Source organism: Dipodomys merriami, unplaced genomic scaffold (assembly GCF_024711535.1).
Source record: "Dipodomys merriami isolate MVZ:Mamm:240054 unplaced genomic scaffold, mDipMer1.0.p SCAF_24, whole genome shotgun sequence".
In the NCBI taxonomy this organism is placed as follows: Eukaryota; Metazoa; Chordata; class Mammalia; order Rodentia; family Heteromyidae; genus Dipodomys; species Dipodomys merriami.
In genome coordinates this window covers 1,825,223-1,843,443 of record NW_027203826.1, presented here as the reverse complement: position 1 = coordinate 1,843,443, position 18,221 = coordinate 1,825,223, and the positions used below count along the sequence as shown (strand labels likewise).

At 44.2% G+C, this 18,221-nt stretch overlaps 1 protein-coding gene across 2 annotated transcripts in view; it reads right to left on the bottom strand.

Moving 5' to 3' along the window:
* Gpa33 (glycoprotein A33) overlaps positions 1-15,989 on the bottom strand; it is a 30,976-nt gene extending 14,987 nt beyond the window's left edge. The window contains exons 1-2 of one of the 2 annotated variants that reach the window (XM_070034051.1): positions 15,821-15,989; positions 1,200-1,354 (exon numbers count right to left, since the gene is read on the bottom strand). In XM_070034051.1, coding sequence (XP_069890152.1) covers positions 1,200-1,354; positions 15,821-15,863 — 198 coding nt within the window. In that variant the 5' untranslated portion in view covers positions 15,864-15,989. The remainder of the gene's footprint in view (positions 1-1,199; positions 1,355-15,820) is intronic. The other variant, XM_070034052.1, reaches the window with a different exon arrangement.
* Positions 15,990-18,221: the final 2,232 nt, after the last annotated feature.

The window sequence follows — 18,221 nt, the reverse complement described above, 5'->3', positions numbered from 1 at the left end:
AATGTGCAGAGCTAAGAGTGGCAGTCCTCAGGGAGAGGTTTGGCTTGGATGTTTAGGTGCTGTCCCTTCCAAGAGAGGAAACACATAGGAGGAGAATCTTTGAAAGTAACCAATAAATCTCTGTGAGTACCTCTAGCTCTGGAGAGTCGCCCAAATGAAAAAGCACAGTAGGGGTTTTGCAAGTGCATCTGAGGCAAAGATTTGAGAGTCAATGACATGGAGACGTACACTGAGACATGGGTAGATGGAGACCCTCAAGGTAAGTGTATGGCAAACCCCCATGTAACTTTATTCAAAGGGCTAAGGGTTTCTCATAGAGCTCCAAGGGAAAGACAAGAGAGGAAGACTCCAAGAGCAGATAGTGGCTGCAGTGTGAGGTGGAGCATGGCAAGGGAGAAAGCAGAGAATGTGGCAGTGCAGGGTCAGGTCTGATGTGTGAGCATCTATGCCTAGGAGCAGGCCACAGAAGAATCAGAGTGGAGGAACAGGGCTCCTGGGATGGAGGTAGGATGGGAATAAGACTTCTCACGCTAAACTTTGGACGGTGTTTTGATTTTTCAAGCCATGGGATTATGTTATCTATTGAAAAACAGAAAAGTAAAATTCTTCAAAACTCTCCAAATGGGGAGTGGGGGAACCACTCCCTAAAATGAAATTTGGCATCAGAGTATATGCTAAACAAAACAAAACAAAAGAATGCAATGCAAACAAAGTCATTTGAAACTAGTCAATGGAGATACATCCTTAGGAAGGGAAATTTTTTTATTTTTATGCTATTCTTGGGGCTTGAACTCAGGGCCTGGGCATTGTTTTTCCCTAAGCTTTTGTGCACAAGACTAGTGCTCTACCACTGGAACCACAGCTCCACTTCTAGCTTTTTGGAAAGACTTACAGACTTTCTTGCCTTAGCTGGGTTTGAACCTTGATCCTCAGCTCTCCGTCTCTGCAGTAGCTAGGATTATAAGTGTGAACCACTGGTGCCCAGTGAAAAGGGGATTTTTTTTTTCAAAGAAAAGATGATAAGATCTGGTTCCTCTAGTTGCAACATTCACCACCCTCCCATCCACCCCAGCTGGGTGCCATGGCTTAACCTAGCTCACATTTACTCAAAGGCTCTGGTACTTGCTTTCTAAGGGAGCCCTGTCCTAATCAGGTGATAATTATTCTCAGAATACCTCCAACTTTTTAAGAAGCCTTACCGAATGACTCCTTAGAAGTTTATCCCATTGGATAAGTCCCTCCCGGTTGAGCACAGATGTGCTGTAGGTGCATGGAAGGGTAACACTCTTTCCCCGGGCAGCCCGAAGAGCGCCCTGTGGAGTTTCCACAGTGATGGCATAGACAGTCACCCAGACTAGAAGAGAAGTTTGAGGGGGAGAGAAAAATTAATGATGTGGACATAGCCACTGATTGTCCAGGGGACCTCTGTAAGGATGCCCTGGGTGCCTGCCCCACCCCCTCCCAGCTTTAGCTAGCGCTCCAGCAGTGACTAGGATCACGGCATTCTAGCTGTTCTCCACACCTGGGTGGAAGAGACAGACATGTGTGCCTTGTCTCTGCGTGTATACCAAAGAAGCATTTGGTGGCTAAAGCCTAGCTTTGAACCTCAGCCCTACCTCTTGGCAGCCGTGTAAACTTTCTAAGCCTAAATTTGCTGTGAAATAGGAGCCATAGTTCACAGAGTTGAAGGGGAAATGAAGAAAGACACTATGTGTCAATGTTTATCTCAGTGCTTGGCATACAGAAGACTCTATAAATATTACCCAACATCTTTTCGCTACAATGATGATTTATCCATTTACTTACATCTTTATACCAATAGTTTTTTTTTTCTTTTGAGGCAGAGTCTCACTACATAACTCAGACCAGTCTTGAACTCCCTATATAGCCTAAGGCTGGCCTTGAATTCAATATCCACCTGCCTCAGCCACCCAAGTCTGGGATTACAGGTTTGTGTCACCATACTTACCTGACAAATATGAATGGAGTGTTCACATGTGGTCAAGAGCTTTGTGACTAATATTAAAATCAAATCTGATAGAGCATTTCCAGGAGAATTCATTATTAAAACAACAAAATGAAAAAACTGTTCACATGACTAGTTCCCACCACACCTGCTTTCTTACCTAGTGACAATGACTCTCCTCCATTAGGAGGTGGCAATGTGTCCCTCCCTTTGAGTCTGGGTGGGCTGTCACTACAGTGTAGGTGGCACATATCCCTCTGAATCTCACTCTGCGAGTGTGTTTGACATGATCCTCTTGAGAGGCCCCCCCTTGGAACCCGACTGTCATTCTGAGGAAGACCAGGTGTCTTCTCATGCCAGCTTCAACTACAAAGGCATGACAGTGAGCAAATCCAGCTGACACCATGGAGTATGGAGCATGGGGCACAGGGCATGGATCACAGCTATACTACTGCACAGCCCTACCCAACTTGAAAATTTATGAATAAGAGGAAGATTCTTATTGTTTTAAGCACTAGCAGTTGGGCTGATTTGTTATACTGCCATAGGTGATGGGCACAGACAGCCATGTAGATGGATACTTGTGGTAAGGACTTGCCAGGCAGAGGCACAGCACTGCAGGGCCAGATAGCAAGGCAAGAGTGACTTCAGTCCATGCACAGGAGCAGCAAGAAAACCAGTGTACTGGGGGACATGAGTGGGGAGTAACAAGGCAGAGAAGTAGGGGTATCAGATGGACATTATTGTAGTCCTTATTTAAGAATGTATACTTTGCTATGGGAAACTGTTGGGCACATCTATGTAGAACTGACCTATTTGACATAGATTTTAGCACTTCATTCTGATTTATGTGAGGTGGCTAACTGCCTAGTAGGGAGGGGGCTGGGAACAAGAGTAGAGACAGGATAGCCATGCAGAAAGTAATTTCAATTGTCCAGGTGGTAGAGGTGTTGAGACAGTCCACAGCAGAATGTATTTAGAAAATAGAGCCAACAGGATTTGATTGCAGGTTGGATTTGACATGGTATGAGAAAGGCAGAGCCAGGTACAAACACAAAGGATCTGTTTCAGAACAAATGGAAGAATTGAATTGCCATTGGCTGACATGATGAAGGCTGAGGGAGGAGCAGGTTTCAGGGTGAAGATGATGGGTTTGTGGATCTGTGAAGTGTGAGATGCTTTGCAGAAATGCAAGTGAAGATCTTGAAGGGGAGGCTATGTAAGTTTGGAGCTCCCTGAGATGTGAAGAAAGGACTTGCATCCTCAAAAGTCATCAGCTCTCCATCATTTAAGGCCAGAGCACACTGAAGGTCATAAAGGGGTGCAAGGAGATGGGGAAGCTGTCTGCAACTGAACCATGGGGGCTCCAGTGCTAGAGGTGGAGAACAAGAGGCAGAATCAGCAAAACAAAAGAACTGGCTCCTCTGCTCTTTTATTTATGTTTATATTCATATACTTACTTTATGTGTCTATTTTTGTTTATTTATAGTTAGGTTATTCAGACCCCCACTTCTAATGCCCAAGAACATGATGGGATAGAAGAACCCTAGTAACTGATAACATAGATGCAAATTCAGTTTTAAAAATCTTAAATCAGCAGGGCACAGATGGCCCATTCCTATAGTCCTAGATAAAAGTAAGATGGAGAGGATCAAGCTGAGCAGGAGCAGGGGCAGGAAAGTTAGCTAGATTCCATCTCTTTAAAAAACTAGCAAGAAAGAAGGCTAAAGACATAGTGTAACTGGTAAAGCACCAGCTTAACAAGCATGAGGCCCTGGTTCAAACCCCAGTAACTTCACCAGCAGAGGAGCCCTGCAAACCACCACCCCCTAACTAAAATACAATATGGAGAGCACAAATGGTGTAATTCTTTAAAAAAAAAAAAAAAACTAAGTCAGCCCCACAAACTAAGTACCAGGAAATGGGTATTTGCAGGGGGTAGGGTGGGGCCAAGGGGAGAGGAGTAGAAGAATGAAGGAGGGAAGGAAGGAAAATGCAGGCAAGAATTAATTGCTTATACCACAGAACTGAGAAATAAGGGAAGGGGTGGGTGGAAGGTGGTGATCAAGATGCATTTTTCATATAAACGACTTTGTTAAGAGGCAAAAAATCAGAACATGACCTAAAATTAAGATAAGTAAGGGAAAGGGTGGGTTGGGAAGGTGGATGAGAATGTTGAACTAGATGATATTGATCAAGTTTCACTACCTTCATAAACTGTTTTGGTGAATGGCAACTCCTTTGTACAACTACCTAAAGAGAATAAAATTATTTTTAAGTAAATAAAGTTACTCTACAAGGTAAAAATGTATGCACATAGAAACCTTTCTTATTTATAATAATGAAAAGCCCTCAGGATGGATGGATAATAGATAGATAGATAGATAGATAGATAGATAGATAGATAGATAGATAGATAGATAGATAGATAGATAGATAGATAGATAGATAGATTTGTCTACCTATCTATGTATCTCTCTATATACACATATACATATATATGTGTTTATCTATAGCCAAGCTGTCCAGATCATACTCCTAATACCCGAGAACACTAAGGAAGAAAAGAACTCTAATAACAGCTAATACAAGGGAAATTCATTAAAAGACATTTATAACCGATGGTCACTCATGGCTCATGACTACAATCAGTTCTAGAGGATCAAGCTAAGAGGCCAGTTGTGGCAGAAGAGTTACTTAGATTCCATGTCTACAAGAACTATCAGCAAAAGGCTAGAGTCATGAAAAAGTGGTAGAGTAACAGCCTGCCAAGTGTGATGCTGAGGGTTTAAACCCTGAAGAGGAGTGGAGGAATTAATCACTGCTTAGTAAATGATTGTTGCTGTTACACTTTTTTTCATATCAACCCATTTCTTCTTGCTCAACTGTAATCTGCTATTCAGGTGTATCCAGGGCTAAAAGTTAATCACAAGAGACAGCCACCTTTACCATCACCATGGTTATGTGGTCAAAGAGGAACAGTAATCGCTAATGATTGTAACTGAAGAATTCATCCGTTTTAGAGATTATTATAACCATGAGTTAAAATCATTTCCTATTAATAGATTCATGAGGGAAGAGGTAGAAATGGACAAGACAAAGCTCAGAAAGAAAATAAAAGCCTGGTGTGGTGACACACATCTGCAATCCCAGCCCTGAGGAGACAGACAGAAGGATGTGTGAGGTTGAAACCAGCCTGAGCTACATAGTGAGACTGTCTCTAAATGAAACTAATGAACAAAAACCCTTTGCACAAATTAGATCATAGAAGATTTCTCAGATGGTATGTGTAAACCTGAGAAGGATCTTAACGGATTCCCATGTCCTGATGCCTACTTACATTTTCCATAATCGTAGATAAAAATGCATCCTACGTTTAAGAACTTTATGCCAAATGTCCATCTTGAGAAGCTGCTGTTACTAACCTAAATCCTTTCTGCTGATTCAGTCTCTTGTTCTGACATTGCAGGCAATGAAACATCTGGCTGGACTTGGTAATTTCAATAGTTTCTTTCTCTTCTTTCAATAGGTCTTGTTCTGATTAACTCTACAATCCCTCATTTGCATCCCCACTCAGTGGAAGAGGCATAGATGGGACATCTAAGCTGTAAAGGAAGAGAAGTTCATTTCTAGATGCTTCCTACTCCCTCCTTCCTGCCTCTTCATATATGTTAACATTGGATACCATCTCTCTTCAGTTTTCCAGACAGCCCACATAAATAGCTGTGGCTCTCCTCACCTACTGCAAGCCTCCTTTCTTCCTTCCTTCCTCTCTCTTCTTGCTCCTTTCTTCTCAAGGTAAAGCTCTTCTGATACTCAAGAAGAACATCCATCTCATCAAGTAAGTTGCAGTCAGGGTTTGGATTTGAAATTCTGTTATGTTAAAGGCTTGGTCAGAAGTGAGACTTTGGAGACATAATTGAGCCCTTAATACATTGGTTTTTTAAAAAATTTCTGATGGGTATTAGGAGGCTATGGAAACTCAGGAGGTGGGACCTAGTTGGAGGGAGAAGACTCTTGAGGACATCTTCTAGTGGGGTTTTTGTTTGTTTGTTTGTTTTTTTGTCGGACGTGGGGCTTGAACTCTGGGCCTGAGTGCTGTCCCTCAGCTCTTCAGCTTAAGTCTAGTGCTCTACCACTTGAGCTACAGTGCCACTTCCGGTTTTCTGGTGGTTTATTGGAGATAAGAGTTTCACAGACTTTCCTGCTCGAGCTGGCTTTGAACCATGATCCTCAGATCTCAGCCTCCTGAGTAGCTAGGATTACAGGCGTGAGCCACCGGCGCCCAGCTCTGGTGGGTTATACTTAGTCATTTTCCTTCCCTCCACAAAGAGATGGGTCACTTTGTTCCACCATATGCCCTCCACTGTGATATTCTACTCCACCTTGAGCCAGCTGATTGTGGTTGGGAGCCATGAGCCAATATAAGCCTTTCCTTTCCTCTTTTTAAGTTCATTTTCTCAGGAATTTTTCCACAGCAATGGAAAACTGACTAACACAGTTGCTGTAAGTTGTTAATAAGGAGGAGGCAACAATGCTTGATAGGAAATGTACTCATTACCTAGTTCATGTAACTGTAATCCCTCTGTACAGTATTTTCACAATAAAAAACATATTTTAAAAAATAATAATGAAGAATGTATTGATGCCTCAACCTCTGGAGGCATCCAGGTTGGGAGACTAAGTACTTTTACCTCAAAGGAGACATAAAAATCTTCCCATATTCTAATAATGTGTGGGATAAATTTTGAGCACAGGCATTGATCTAAAGAAAATATCCTAAATAACTCTGTTCCTCATGTCATCTACCATCACGAGTACCTGCCTCCTCCTACATCTCTCCCAGCAAACTTTATTGCACAAGATGGTAGGATGGACAAAAACACAAAGATTGGGGCCAAACTGTCCAGCTGGCATTCTTCTGCTTCCTCAAGCTGGGTGTCCTTGGGTGACTTAAGTAACTTCTCTGTGCCTCAGTTTCCTCAATTGTAAAATGAGAATAACCAGTCTCTAACTCAAGGTTGCTGTGGAGGTTGGATGACTTAACATGAAGTGCATACTTTTTATCTTGGCACAAAAGCAAGAACTCTTGGAATATTCAACATCACCCATTGGGTTCCCCCAGACTCAGCAAAAGGCCCAGCCTTCAAGAAGAGTCCAATAAGTGCTTTTTGTCAGCAAGGAAATGATTACAGTAAATGTATGCTCAGTGCGAGTGGGATTTATCACCAGAGAAACTGGTGGGGGGAAGAAGCCTATTGTAAAGAGCCCAAGATATCGCCCCCAAATAAAAAGAAGGATCCTACTGATCCCCACCCACACCCAGGGAAAGCGGGGTCTATAAGAAGACCTATGTGGAAATGAAATCATTATCCTCCCAAGAAGCTAGGAGTAGTGACCCAGCTTGAGGCCTCGATGATTGCTTGTAAATAATTAAGGTTTGTTAAGAAGATAATAAACTATCTCTTGAGAGCTAAACAGAAAGTAATACGTCTGAGAAGCTAATGAAATGCTTGATGGAACTGCCTGCTCCAGACCCATTATGGGAGCCATGGGGAAACTGGCAGCAACGCCTCTGCTTAGGAAAATCCATTTGCTTAGAGAAACCATGTTCCTGGGTAGGAAGGCGATTCTGAACCAGAGAAGACACAGCTACCTGAGCTGATGTCATATCACAGTGTGGAAGGCCAGCCTGGGTTAGGGAGAAGGAGGCAGTCCACCGCTGCAGGCTCCCTTGTCCTGCCTGGCTATGCTCCTAAAGAGACAAGGGGAAGAAGAGGGATTCAAAGGCAAGAAGGGGAGACTTTAGAACTCCATACATGTAAGTTAGGCACTGGTGGCTCATGCCTGGCATCTTAGCTACTCAGGGAGCTTAGATTTGAGAATCACAGTTCAAAATCAGCGTGGGCAGGCAAGTCCATGAGACTCTTCTCCCCAATTAACCTCACACCAAATAAACAAACAAACAAACAAAAGAGAAATGGAAGAGCACCAATGTTGAGTGAAACTCGCCAAGCAAGAGGGTAAGGTCCTGTGTTCAATCTCAGCATGGTATGCAGACATGAACTCTCACACACATACACAAGCATACGCATACAGAATTCCATTCAATAGCTTTCTTCTCAAGTTCTAGCTTCTTGCAAGGCACTAGGGAGATGAACAGGGTTTGTTCCTGGCTGCATCGCTGCGAGCCCCTGGGACCCCTCCAGAACTCATGAGCACCTAAGGCAGCAGGGAATCTTATGCCCAGGCTTCTTCCCTCACTAGATAGATGCCTTGCTCCTCTGAGTGGGCTCTGCATCTCTGATGCCTCTTGTATACACCATGCACTGACACAACCCAGACGTGGACTACACAGAACTGGATGCTAACTCGACCTTGCTGATTGAATGGTCTGTGACACAGTCCCTGCCTAGAAAGCAGTTTGAAGTCACTGTCAACGAACATTCTCACAGAACTTGATCAAGTGTTAAAGTACAAGTGTGATAAGAGGGGACAGAGACTGTGTTAAACCAGACAGGTTCTAATGGCAAGGCTTACTGAGAGGGTGAGAGTTGGCATGGTCCTGAGGAATTCAATTCACCATGTTGAACTCATGTAAACAGGGAATAAAGCAGGATGCCAAGCTCTGTGGACAACCCTGTCACCATCCTACATAGTCACAGAGAAAGAGAGAGCAAATTCTAGTAATAAAGTATACACATACCACACACACACACACACACACACACACACACACACACACACACACACACACCATAGTAAAATTTGGGGGTTACCTTTGTGAACTTTTATGCAAATGTTCTGCAAATAACACACAGTATCATTGTAACTCCAAAGCCAAGTGGAAGGTAAGGAAAGTAGACATTGTGGGAAGCCTGAGAGAATGCTGAAACTGAGGGGTGCAAAGGGTCTCCAGCCTTCCTTGGTCCCCTCTGGTTGAAGACAGAGAGACTTCAGGTGGCTTATAGGTTTCAGAGAAGCAGCTTCTGGAATGGGAGATAGTGAAAATAGAGAAGCGAGAGGGAGCAAGATCACACTCTGGGAGGGGACAAGAGGGATAAAGACGGATTAGGGCACAAGTGGAGGCCCAGCCTCGCTCTTGGTGGGTGGGACACATTCCCCTGAGTACAGATGGAGACAAATCAGGAAGCAATGAAAAGGCAGCAAGTTCCACAGTTCCAAGAAACCACATTTTATGTTCCTTTCCTAGTAACCTTTGTAACAGTCCTAACCAGAAATGGCTGCCTGAAATCATGTCTGATCTAGTCAGGTGTTTATGGCATCCCTGACTCACCAGAGTAGAAGAGGAGGGAGTGTTCCAAAGGTCACTGTGGGGGAGGGCAGGGAGCACCCAAAGAGGCCACTTTAGGGAGAAGAAAGAGGAAGAGAGGGAAGGAAAAAGGAAGGGAGGGAAAGAAGGCAAAAGAGAAAGAGGGAGGAAGGAAGTGGAGACACACTAGGTGACAGACTCTTATAAAATTAATTTATTGTATTGTAAAGATACTGTACAGAAGAGATACAGTTACATGAGTAAGATAATGAGTACACATCCTATGGAGCATTGTTACCCCCTCCTTTGTTTTTCCCCTACTAGACTGACTTTTTTTTTTTTTTTGTCGGTCATGGGGCCTGAACTCTGGGCCTGGGTGCTGTCCCTCAGCTCTTCAGCTCAAGGCGAGCGCTCTACCACTTGAGCCACAGCGCCACTTCCGGCTTTTTCTGCTTATGTGGTGCTGAGGAATCGAATCCAGGGCCTCATGCATGCGAAGCAAGCACTCTACCACTGAGCCACCTTCCCAGCCCCTGACTCTTTTTTTGTGTGTGTGAAAATACTGTACAGAGGGGTTACAATTACATGGGCAAGATAATGAATACATTTCTTATCACCCTGACTCTTTCTTTAACCTAGAGAATTAATCTCTAGCTAGCCCCTCTGATTATCCATCAGACTTTGGGAAGGGACTTGACATAGGCAGATTTGGAGAGAAGCAGGTGAGCTTAGGAGAGCAAGGCTTGGGGAGAGGCAAAGGCAGCGTGGAGAGAGACGGAAATAAGGAAAGGCAGCACAGGAGACAGTGAAAGCTATAAAGGCACACTATGGCCAGTGGAGTCAGAAGCCTGGGCTGGGTCCAAGCCTGATAGGCCACAATGAAGGTAGGCAAAGGAAATGGAAATAAATGAACAGAACTAAAATCACTGGGGTGTGGTATTGACTTGAATTTTTGAGGGTGAAAGAGATCACAAGTGATATGGCATATTTAAAAGATAGTCCTCAAATTCTTGACAACTCTTCTCATCAAGTGCTGGGGCTCATATCCCCTCCCTTGAGACAGGTTCTGCAAATGACTGACAAGTTGAATATGGTAGAGATGATGCCGGGCCCATTTCTGGGGTTAGGCTCTTCCATTTGCTATTTCTGTAGATGTGTGCTCTCGGCCTGCCCCCAGCCGCACTTACGAGGAAGCTTCCCTGTAGAGAGCTCGCAGAGAAGGGTACCAGAGCCCACTCCAGCTTGCCAGCCAGCAAGTGTACCAGCTTGGAAGTGGGGGATCTTCCTTCCCCAATGAAGTCACCCCAGCTGGAGCTGGCAGAGAGCAAAGCCAAGCTATTCCTTCCAAGCCTCCATCCCAATGGCAAATTTGCAAGCAAAGTAAATGAGTAGAATTACTTTTAGCCAGTACATTTGGGGTGGTTCCTTAAATAACAATAGAATATGCCACAGATGACTTCTAGGAATTTGCTTACATTCCTAGATAAAGAAGATGTCATTTCTTTAGAGAGAGGGAGAGAGAAAGAGGGAGGGAGGGAGGGAGGGAGGGAGGGAGGGAGGGAGGGAGGGAGGGAGGGAGGGAAAGAAAGCATACTAGGAAAGACCTACTTTTACAGGCACAGATCATGAGTTCAGCTTTAGCTTGTGAGTTGGAAGCATTTTGAGGTAACTAAGTTGGGAAGCTGTGTGGGCTGTTGGACTTGTGGGACTCTGGCTGAGGAGAGACATGAGACTACAAGGTTGAGGTTGGTGAGTCACGCAGGAGTGGTAGCTAGCAACCAGAGCTTGGAGCATGGAGGTGGATACACAGTGCTTCAGGAAGAAAGTTTAGAACTGAGCATGAGATCTGAGGTGTCACAGCAGCAGGGCAGAGGACAGTGGGACTGCAGAGAAATATGAGGGAGCCAAGGCTCCAGTGGCAGAGGACAGCGAGCAAAGATGGCCACAGAACAGAGCATCTCAGGAAGAAGGGGGAAATTAGCAAGGCCAAACACTACCAGGAATACAATTTTGATGGGTAACCAGAGTTGATAGCCACTTTCTTGAGAGTTACTTCCTTACCCCCTGTCCCCCCACCCCAAAACATAACTTTCTTAGACTGACATCTTTAGGGTTAGGACTGGGGCATTGCCATCCTGACTGCATCTCTGACGGGCACAGCATTCCTTTGTCAACTGGCTTCAGACTGTGTTCAAGGGCCAACAACTGGTACTCAGAAGGGAGGCAGGCCTTGGGGATTAGAACAGCAAGAGCAGAGACTATAAAGTAGATGAAGGGCAGATAGCCTACATTGCAGCTGTACCTATAGGCTGACCTCACCCTGCTCTGGACCAAACATCACCTTCTCTGGGCAAAGAAAAACATTCTTTTATCTGATTTTCATCTGATGCACATGTCTGAGTCTGAGCCTTATAAATCATCCATTCTGGGCCAGGCCATTGCACCAAACTTGGACATGTAAGTAAGCCAGGGCCCAGACATGCAATTCCAACAGAGCAAACCCTAGGGAGTTCCCCAGGCCTTTGAAAACAATGTGGTTATGTGGCTCTTCAGAGTGGACAGGTGGAAGGTATCACCTTTGGGAAGGACACGCTGATGGGAACAGTGCCTATAACAAAGATGACTGGGAAGGAATCCTACAATGGTGTGTCAGCCTCAAATGTTTCAAAATGGAATTTCTCACCAAGATCTCACCATGGATTAAGCATTTACAGATCTTTTGAAACCATTTCATATGAGAGAAGAGAAAGTATTTTTCTCATCTGGCATGATATTTTGTGATGATGAGTATATTTATCTACCTATCTACTCATTGTGCCAATACTGGGGCTTGAACTCAGGGCCTTATGCTTTCATCAGCTTTTTCCGTTTATGGCTGGCACTCTACCACATAAGCTACACCTCCAATACTGATTTTTTTGCTGGTTAATTGGAGATCAGAGTCTTTGTAATTTCTATGCCTGAGCTGGCTCCAAATTGCAATTCTCAGGTCTCAGCCTCCCGAGTAGTGGCGAGGATTATATACATGTGCCACTGGCAGTTGGTAACAATACCTTTATTTTTCTCTTTGTTAAGCAGTACTTTCCTAAGATTTTCTAACTTAACTCTGGAAAATAAGGAAGTAATTCTAGGAAGGCATGGAGTGTGTGTGTGTGTGTGTGTGTGTGTGTGTGTGTGTGTGTGTGTGTGTGTGTGTGTGTGTGTGTGTGTGTGTACTGTCAGGTCTTTTAGCGGGTCATGGGGCCTGAACTCTGGGCCTAGGCACTGTCCCTCAGCTCTTCAGCTCAAGGCAAGCACTCTACCACTTGAGCCACAGCGTCACTTCTGGCTTTTTCTGCTTACGTGGTGCTGAGGAATCGAACCTAGGGCCTCATGCAGGCAAGGCAAGCACTCTACCACTGAGCCACTTTCCCAGCCCACTGTCAGGCCTTTGGAGATTTTTATGGCTCTGGCAGAGCTGATCTGTGACTTTCCCCCTGGAGCTTTCTTTCCTGGTGAGTCCTTTTCATGCAACTTTTTTTCATGCGCCTGTACCTTCCATCACATTGAATCTTTCATGGAGTCTGGTGGCTACAAAGACTTCCTGGAATTGAAGAGCCCATACTTTTGTGCACGCTTTAGAGAAATGAAGAACTTTCTGCATCAGTCTTCAAGAGCTGCCTGCCATGTGGTATCTTTTTCAGTGATAACTTCAAACTCATCCACAGTGACTTTTGACCCTTATTTCTTGCCAGATGGAATTCCTCAGATGATCATTCATTAATGTCTCTCTGACTTCTTGTTACTACACTTGCCCACACTAATAATAACAGCAATAATAATAGCAAGTGTTTGGAAAGTGTTCTATGCTCTTTACATATGCTGAGTTAAAATATGTAATAACCCCATGGGAAGTACTATGGGCACTTTACACATTGGAAATTATCCCCTGTACTACTTACACAAAGAAACTGGAGTTTAGCAAGGTGCACTGGTTCACCATACTTCAGTCAGCTAAGAAATGATGGCAGTGTGGGCAAAGATGAGAAGGATAACTCTTTAAATAGGGTGGTGTATTTTGTTAATAATTGTTCAGAATCATCAGCACATGATAATAAAAAAAAGCCAGGTCCACTTGAGTTCATTTTGTTTTTCTAGTGCCATTTCCACATGCTCTGATGTTTTCTGTTTCCTCGAGTCCAACGAGCCCAAGACCTATTTCATTCATCTTGGCATCTCCCCCTACTCACACCACCCTCTCCCCCCCCCCACTATTAGTGAGAACAATCAAGATGGAGAAAGAGGGGAATGGCTAGTGGGTCCTCTACATCCCAACTGAAGCGCCACTTCCTCCAAGAAGCCCTTCCCAAGCTCCTTCCTTCTATTCTCCCCTGTGTACAGTAGGCTGCACACTCTCATGAGGCAGGGTGGGGACAGTTGCTTGGCTGCCTTCAGGGTCTGGCAATGGCCCCTTCACTATTAAAGCCTCTAGTTGGCCTCCAGCCAGGCCTTATTTGCCCCGCTGCTCTGGTCCCCTTTCTCTTCAGAGTAGATGAAGAAGAAAGAAAAGGCAGTAGGCACACCATTCTGGGCTGAGCTGGCTGGGAAGGGCAGGAAAGGGGGTAAGGGAAGCTGGTAAGGGCAGAAGACACACTTTATCAGAACATACCCTAGAACTAGTTCTGCCAGATGAGTTCACCCAGGGGTCACAGAAAGAGGCAAAGCAGTGGCTCCAGAAAATTCAGAGTTAAGACTACTTCTCATTTTAAGCTCTACAAGCAGCGTGTTCTGGTTTCCCCCCAAGCAAACAGTATTTTTTATTCTGTAAGGGTTTCCACCAGACTATGGGTTTCAAGGCCAGGTGTTGGGGAGAGGAAAAGGTTTGCAGGGCATGGAGGAGAATTCTGGCTTGGGAGAGGTTGTCTGCAAAGGCCTTTTCCTTTTTGCCATAGGGCTGAAGGATCTACCATCTGGATCTGAAGGCTGAGGTTCTGATCATTCCAGACTCTCCTCTTTTAGGGCACCTACACAAGCCATGTGTTCAGTAAGGAACTATTTAGATGAAGGATGAATCAAGTAGGCTACCTAAGCTGATGAGTAGGGCCCTCTGCCTCTGGGCAGACAGTCCTGCTACCAGAACCTGAGTCAGCTTGAGCCAATTGATCTCTTCCAGGTCTACCACCAACCAGTATGATGGAGTCTTTCCTTCCCATCAGGATTTCCCCCTTCTGGGGCCCCAGGCTGATGCTAGAGATGGAATAAGAGAGTGGACCTTGGAGCTTGGGAGAACTGTGCTGGGTGGTAACCCAAGTTGATCTGAGCTCCCCACCGATATGTGCCAGGGTGTCCACAGGTATGAACCTCTGAACCAAAGCTTCCCCAGCTCAGCTTCCCCAGCCTTGAGCTCCTGAGTTCTTACATTGTCTCATGTCCTCCCTACTGCCAGATCCTGGAAGCCTGCAATAATTTCTAAATACACTAAACGAAAGGTACTTCTAACATTTCCCAGTTCCTATCTCTCAACTTCCCTCTCTGTTTTCTATCTGTCCTGGTCCAGACCTTTCATGTTGATATTCACTCCCCTTCATGAGTGTCCCTATACTACTACTTTAATATTTAGCACTTAATTTTGATTCAATCACAAGCCTAGAAAGGTCTAGTTTCCGTTTAGGCTGGGGCTGGGGACTCTCTTACTTTAGCTTTCAATACGCAGAATAGAGAAAGGCTGAGGTGTTTTGATCTTTTGAAAGAACTTTTTAAGCCAGGCACTGCTCAGGATAGTCGGTGAGACTCTTATTTCCATTTAACCACCAGAAAACTGGAAGTAGTACTGTGGATCAAGTTGTCGAGCGCTTGCCTTGAGCTGAAGAGCTCAGGGACAGAACCTAGGCCCAGAGTTCAAGCCCCACGACCAACAAAAGAAGAAGAAGAAGGAGGAGGAGGAGGAGGAGGAGAAGGAGGAGGAGGAGGAGGAGGAGGAGGAGGAGGAAGAGGAGGAGGAGGAAGAGGAGGAGGAGGAGGAGGAGGAGGAGGAAAGAAAGAAAGAAAGAAAGAAAGAAAGAAAGAAAGAAAGAAAGAAAGAAAGAAAGAAAGAAAGAAAGAAAGAAAGAAAGAGAGCCTTCTAGTTTGTTTCTAGTTGTTGCTCTGTGCATGAAGTTGGGTGACAGGCATGCTTCTGTTTCCCTCTATATAATACAGATGTTAACACTCTTAACAATTGTGTTTCCCCCCTCTGGCTTTAAGGTAGCAGTTAACTCCTAGCTAGCAAACATGCCTAAGTCCATATCCTGAATTTTCTGAAACAATTCTGATTTCAAATACTTCATTTCCCTTGTCAGAACTTGGCATAGGAAAAATACAATCCTGAGGATACTCCAAGTTCTTCATCCTGGCAAATGGGCTAGTGTTCTATTTACTAATATGCAAACAAGGACCGTTCTGGTCTGGGAATTGGTCTGAAAATTGCTTCCCAAACAATAGAAAGTGTAGCTATACCCAGAAGGTGTAACAATGCTGCTGGGGAATCATTTAAAAGTTCTGGGGGGAGTGCTTCCTCTCCGTCTCACCCACCCCTGGGCACTGAGCAGGGGAGGGCTACTCACCTGCACAGAGTGTCCACAGCACAGGCTGCCTCATCTCAAACATGGCCTCACTCCTTCTCAGCCCCAATTCCAGTCTGGTCCTGGTAGGCACCAACAGGTCTAGGCTGACTGGATAAAGCTACAATAACCTGAGATCCTTGCAGTTCTCTTTCTCTGCTTCTTCCGGCTGACTCCCCATATGCTCCACCCCTTCTCCAGACTGGCAGGTGAGCTCATAGGAGGTTGGGTCCCTGCTGGACCTGCTCCACCATAGGTCCCAAGGGGAGTCCTTCCTACTTTCCACTTGAGACAGTTACCTCCCCTACCTTCTTCATATTTGATAGAGTACAAAGTTCTGGACTCTCCCGAAGGTGTGGACCTCCCTTGTAACTGTCAGTGAGTTATTGCCTCCTCATAAAAAGGAAAATGATCTCGGAAGCAGGATTCCAAACCAATAAAAGAAGGGTGTTGACCACATTTCTACAACACTTCAAGACCCACTATGATCTATTCTTCTACAACTCCCTCCTCTTCCACAGTCCCCACCACACAAAGACAGAGACTCTGTCATGAAGAAGTCCTGCCCTCAGAGTTGTAATCTAGCCAATGAAGTAACAAATACATAAGCAAACAAAGAAGATCATAACTTGTCTCCATTTCCTGAGACTGTCTCAGTTTTCAGCCCCAAAGTCCCATGTCCAGGGTAGAATCAACATGTTGCTCATTCTGATAATAAAGTGATAAACTCCGTAGGAAACTCTCCAGGAGAGCCACTGGTACCAGTCTTTTCCACAGATACTCCATATGTGAAATAAAATATGTATACCTACTGTTATGCTATTGAACTTTTTTTTTTTCAGGTAAGGGGTAGGTTTATTCAATAGACCTGCTGGGACCAGGCAAGGTTGGCACTCCACGTGGCTGGGAAAGGCCTAGGAAAGAGAGAGAGCTGGGAAAGAGAGAGAAAAGAGCTAGAAAAGAGCAGAGACAGCAGAGAGAGCTAGAAAGCAGAGAGAAAGCAGAGAGAGCTAGAAAAGAATAGAGAGAGAGAGCAGAGAGGAACAGAGAGAGAGTGTTAGAATAGAACAGAGCGTTATTGAACTTTTAAAACAATTTTTTCACCTAACAAAATAGTTTAAGGAGTTTTTTGTATCCACACATTATACTGTGACCTACCAACTTCTGTTTATGGGGTCATGACATTCTACTGTATGATAGTTCTTTTTATAAGTCTAAATAGTTCATTTGCTCATATATTTTGGAGGTTGTTGGGTTTTAGCTTGATTAATTCTTTGGGTTTTTGTCTTTTATGGCACTAAAGTTTGAACTCAGACTTCCTAGGCAGACACACTGCCATTTGAACCTCATCCCTAGCCCTTTTAGCTTTAGTTATTTTCAAAAAACTAAAAAGATTGGTCTAGACATTGGATCTACCTGAGTAGATGGGAGGACAGGAATGTGCCACCAACCTGGTTTGCTGGTTGACATGGAGTCTTGATAACTTCTTGCTTGGTCTGGCCTTGAATCATGAGCCTCCAGATATCTTCCCAAGTAGCTAGGATTACAGGCATGAATGAGCCATTGTGCCTAGCTGGCTTGTTGACTTCTAGCAGCTCTTTGTATATTACAATAAAAAATAAAGCCCAACCTTCGGATTCAGTAAGTACCTGACATATTGTCCCCAGTATTTCTTTGCATTGTAAGCTCAAAATTTCCCACACAAATTATTTGATCAAAGCTTGGTGGCTACTAACTTTAGTTGACATACAAAAGCAAGTGTGTTTTATTCTATTTTCTTAGTTGTCTTATTGACTTTCCTCATTGTATGTAATAATTTTTCAGTCTCAGCATTTTATAACACCATTGGCCAGGTAGCCCTACACACAGTGCCAGTGATGTTATTTTTCTATTCTGGTTCTATGACTGCCTATAGAAAGAAAATGAAACCCTGTTCCTTCCATTGGACTGTAAGATTTTCTAGTATTTGTTCTCCAACATAGTCTACCTTCCAAAAATTATCTTCCAAAATGTGTAACTTATGCTCTGCCCAGTTTTAGACATCTCTTTTCACCCAGAACTCATTCTTTTTTTCCTCACAACTTTGTCCATGCTGTGTGTTCCCCCACAATTCCTTTCCCTGTTATATCAGCTGTTACAATGTAGTTTGCTCTTAAAAAGCCTGCTCATCTATCTCCATTTCTCCCATAAAGCCTTTGCCAATTCTTCTGTCAGAGAATCTCTCTCCCTTCTTTGAATTCACTCAGCACTTGGATCTCTTTTAGGACCCTAACTATATTCTGTCTTACACTTGAGTTATTTTTGGCCTGTGTCTCATTCCTCCTAATAAACTGTGAGCTCATTCATTCAGCCAGTTATAACATAATGATATGATGTGCTGGGTATTGTTCCACACAGCTAGGAA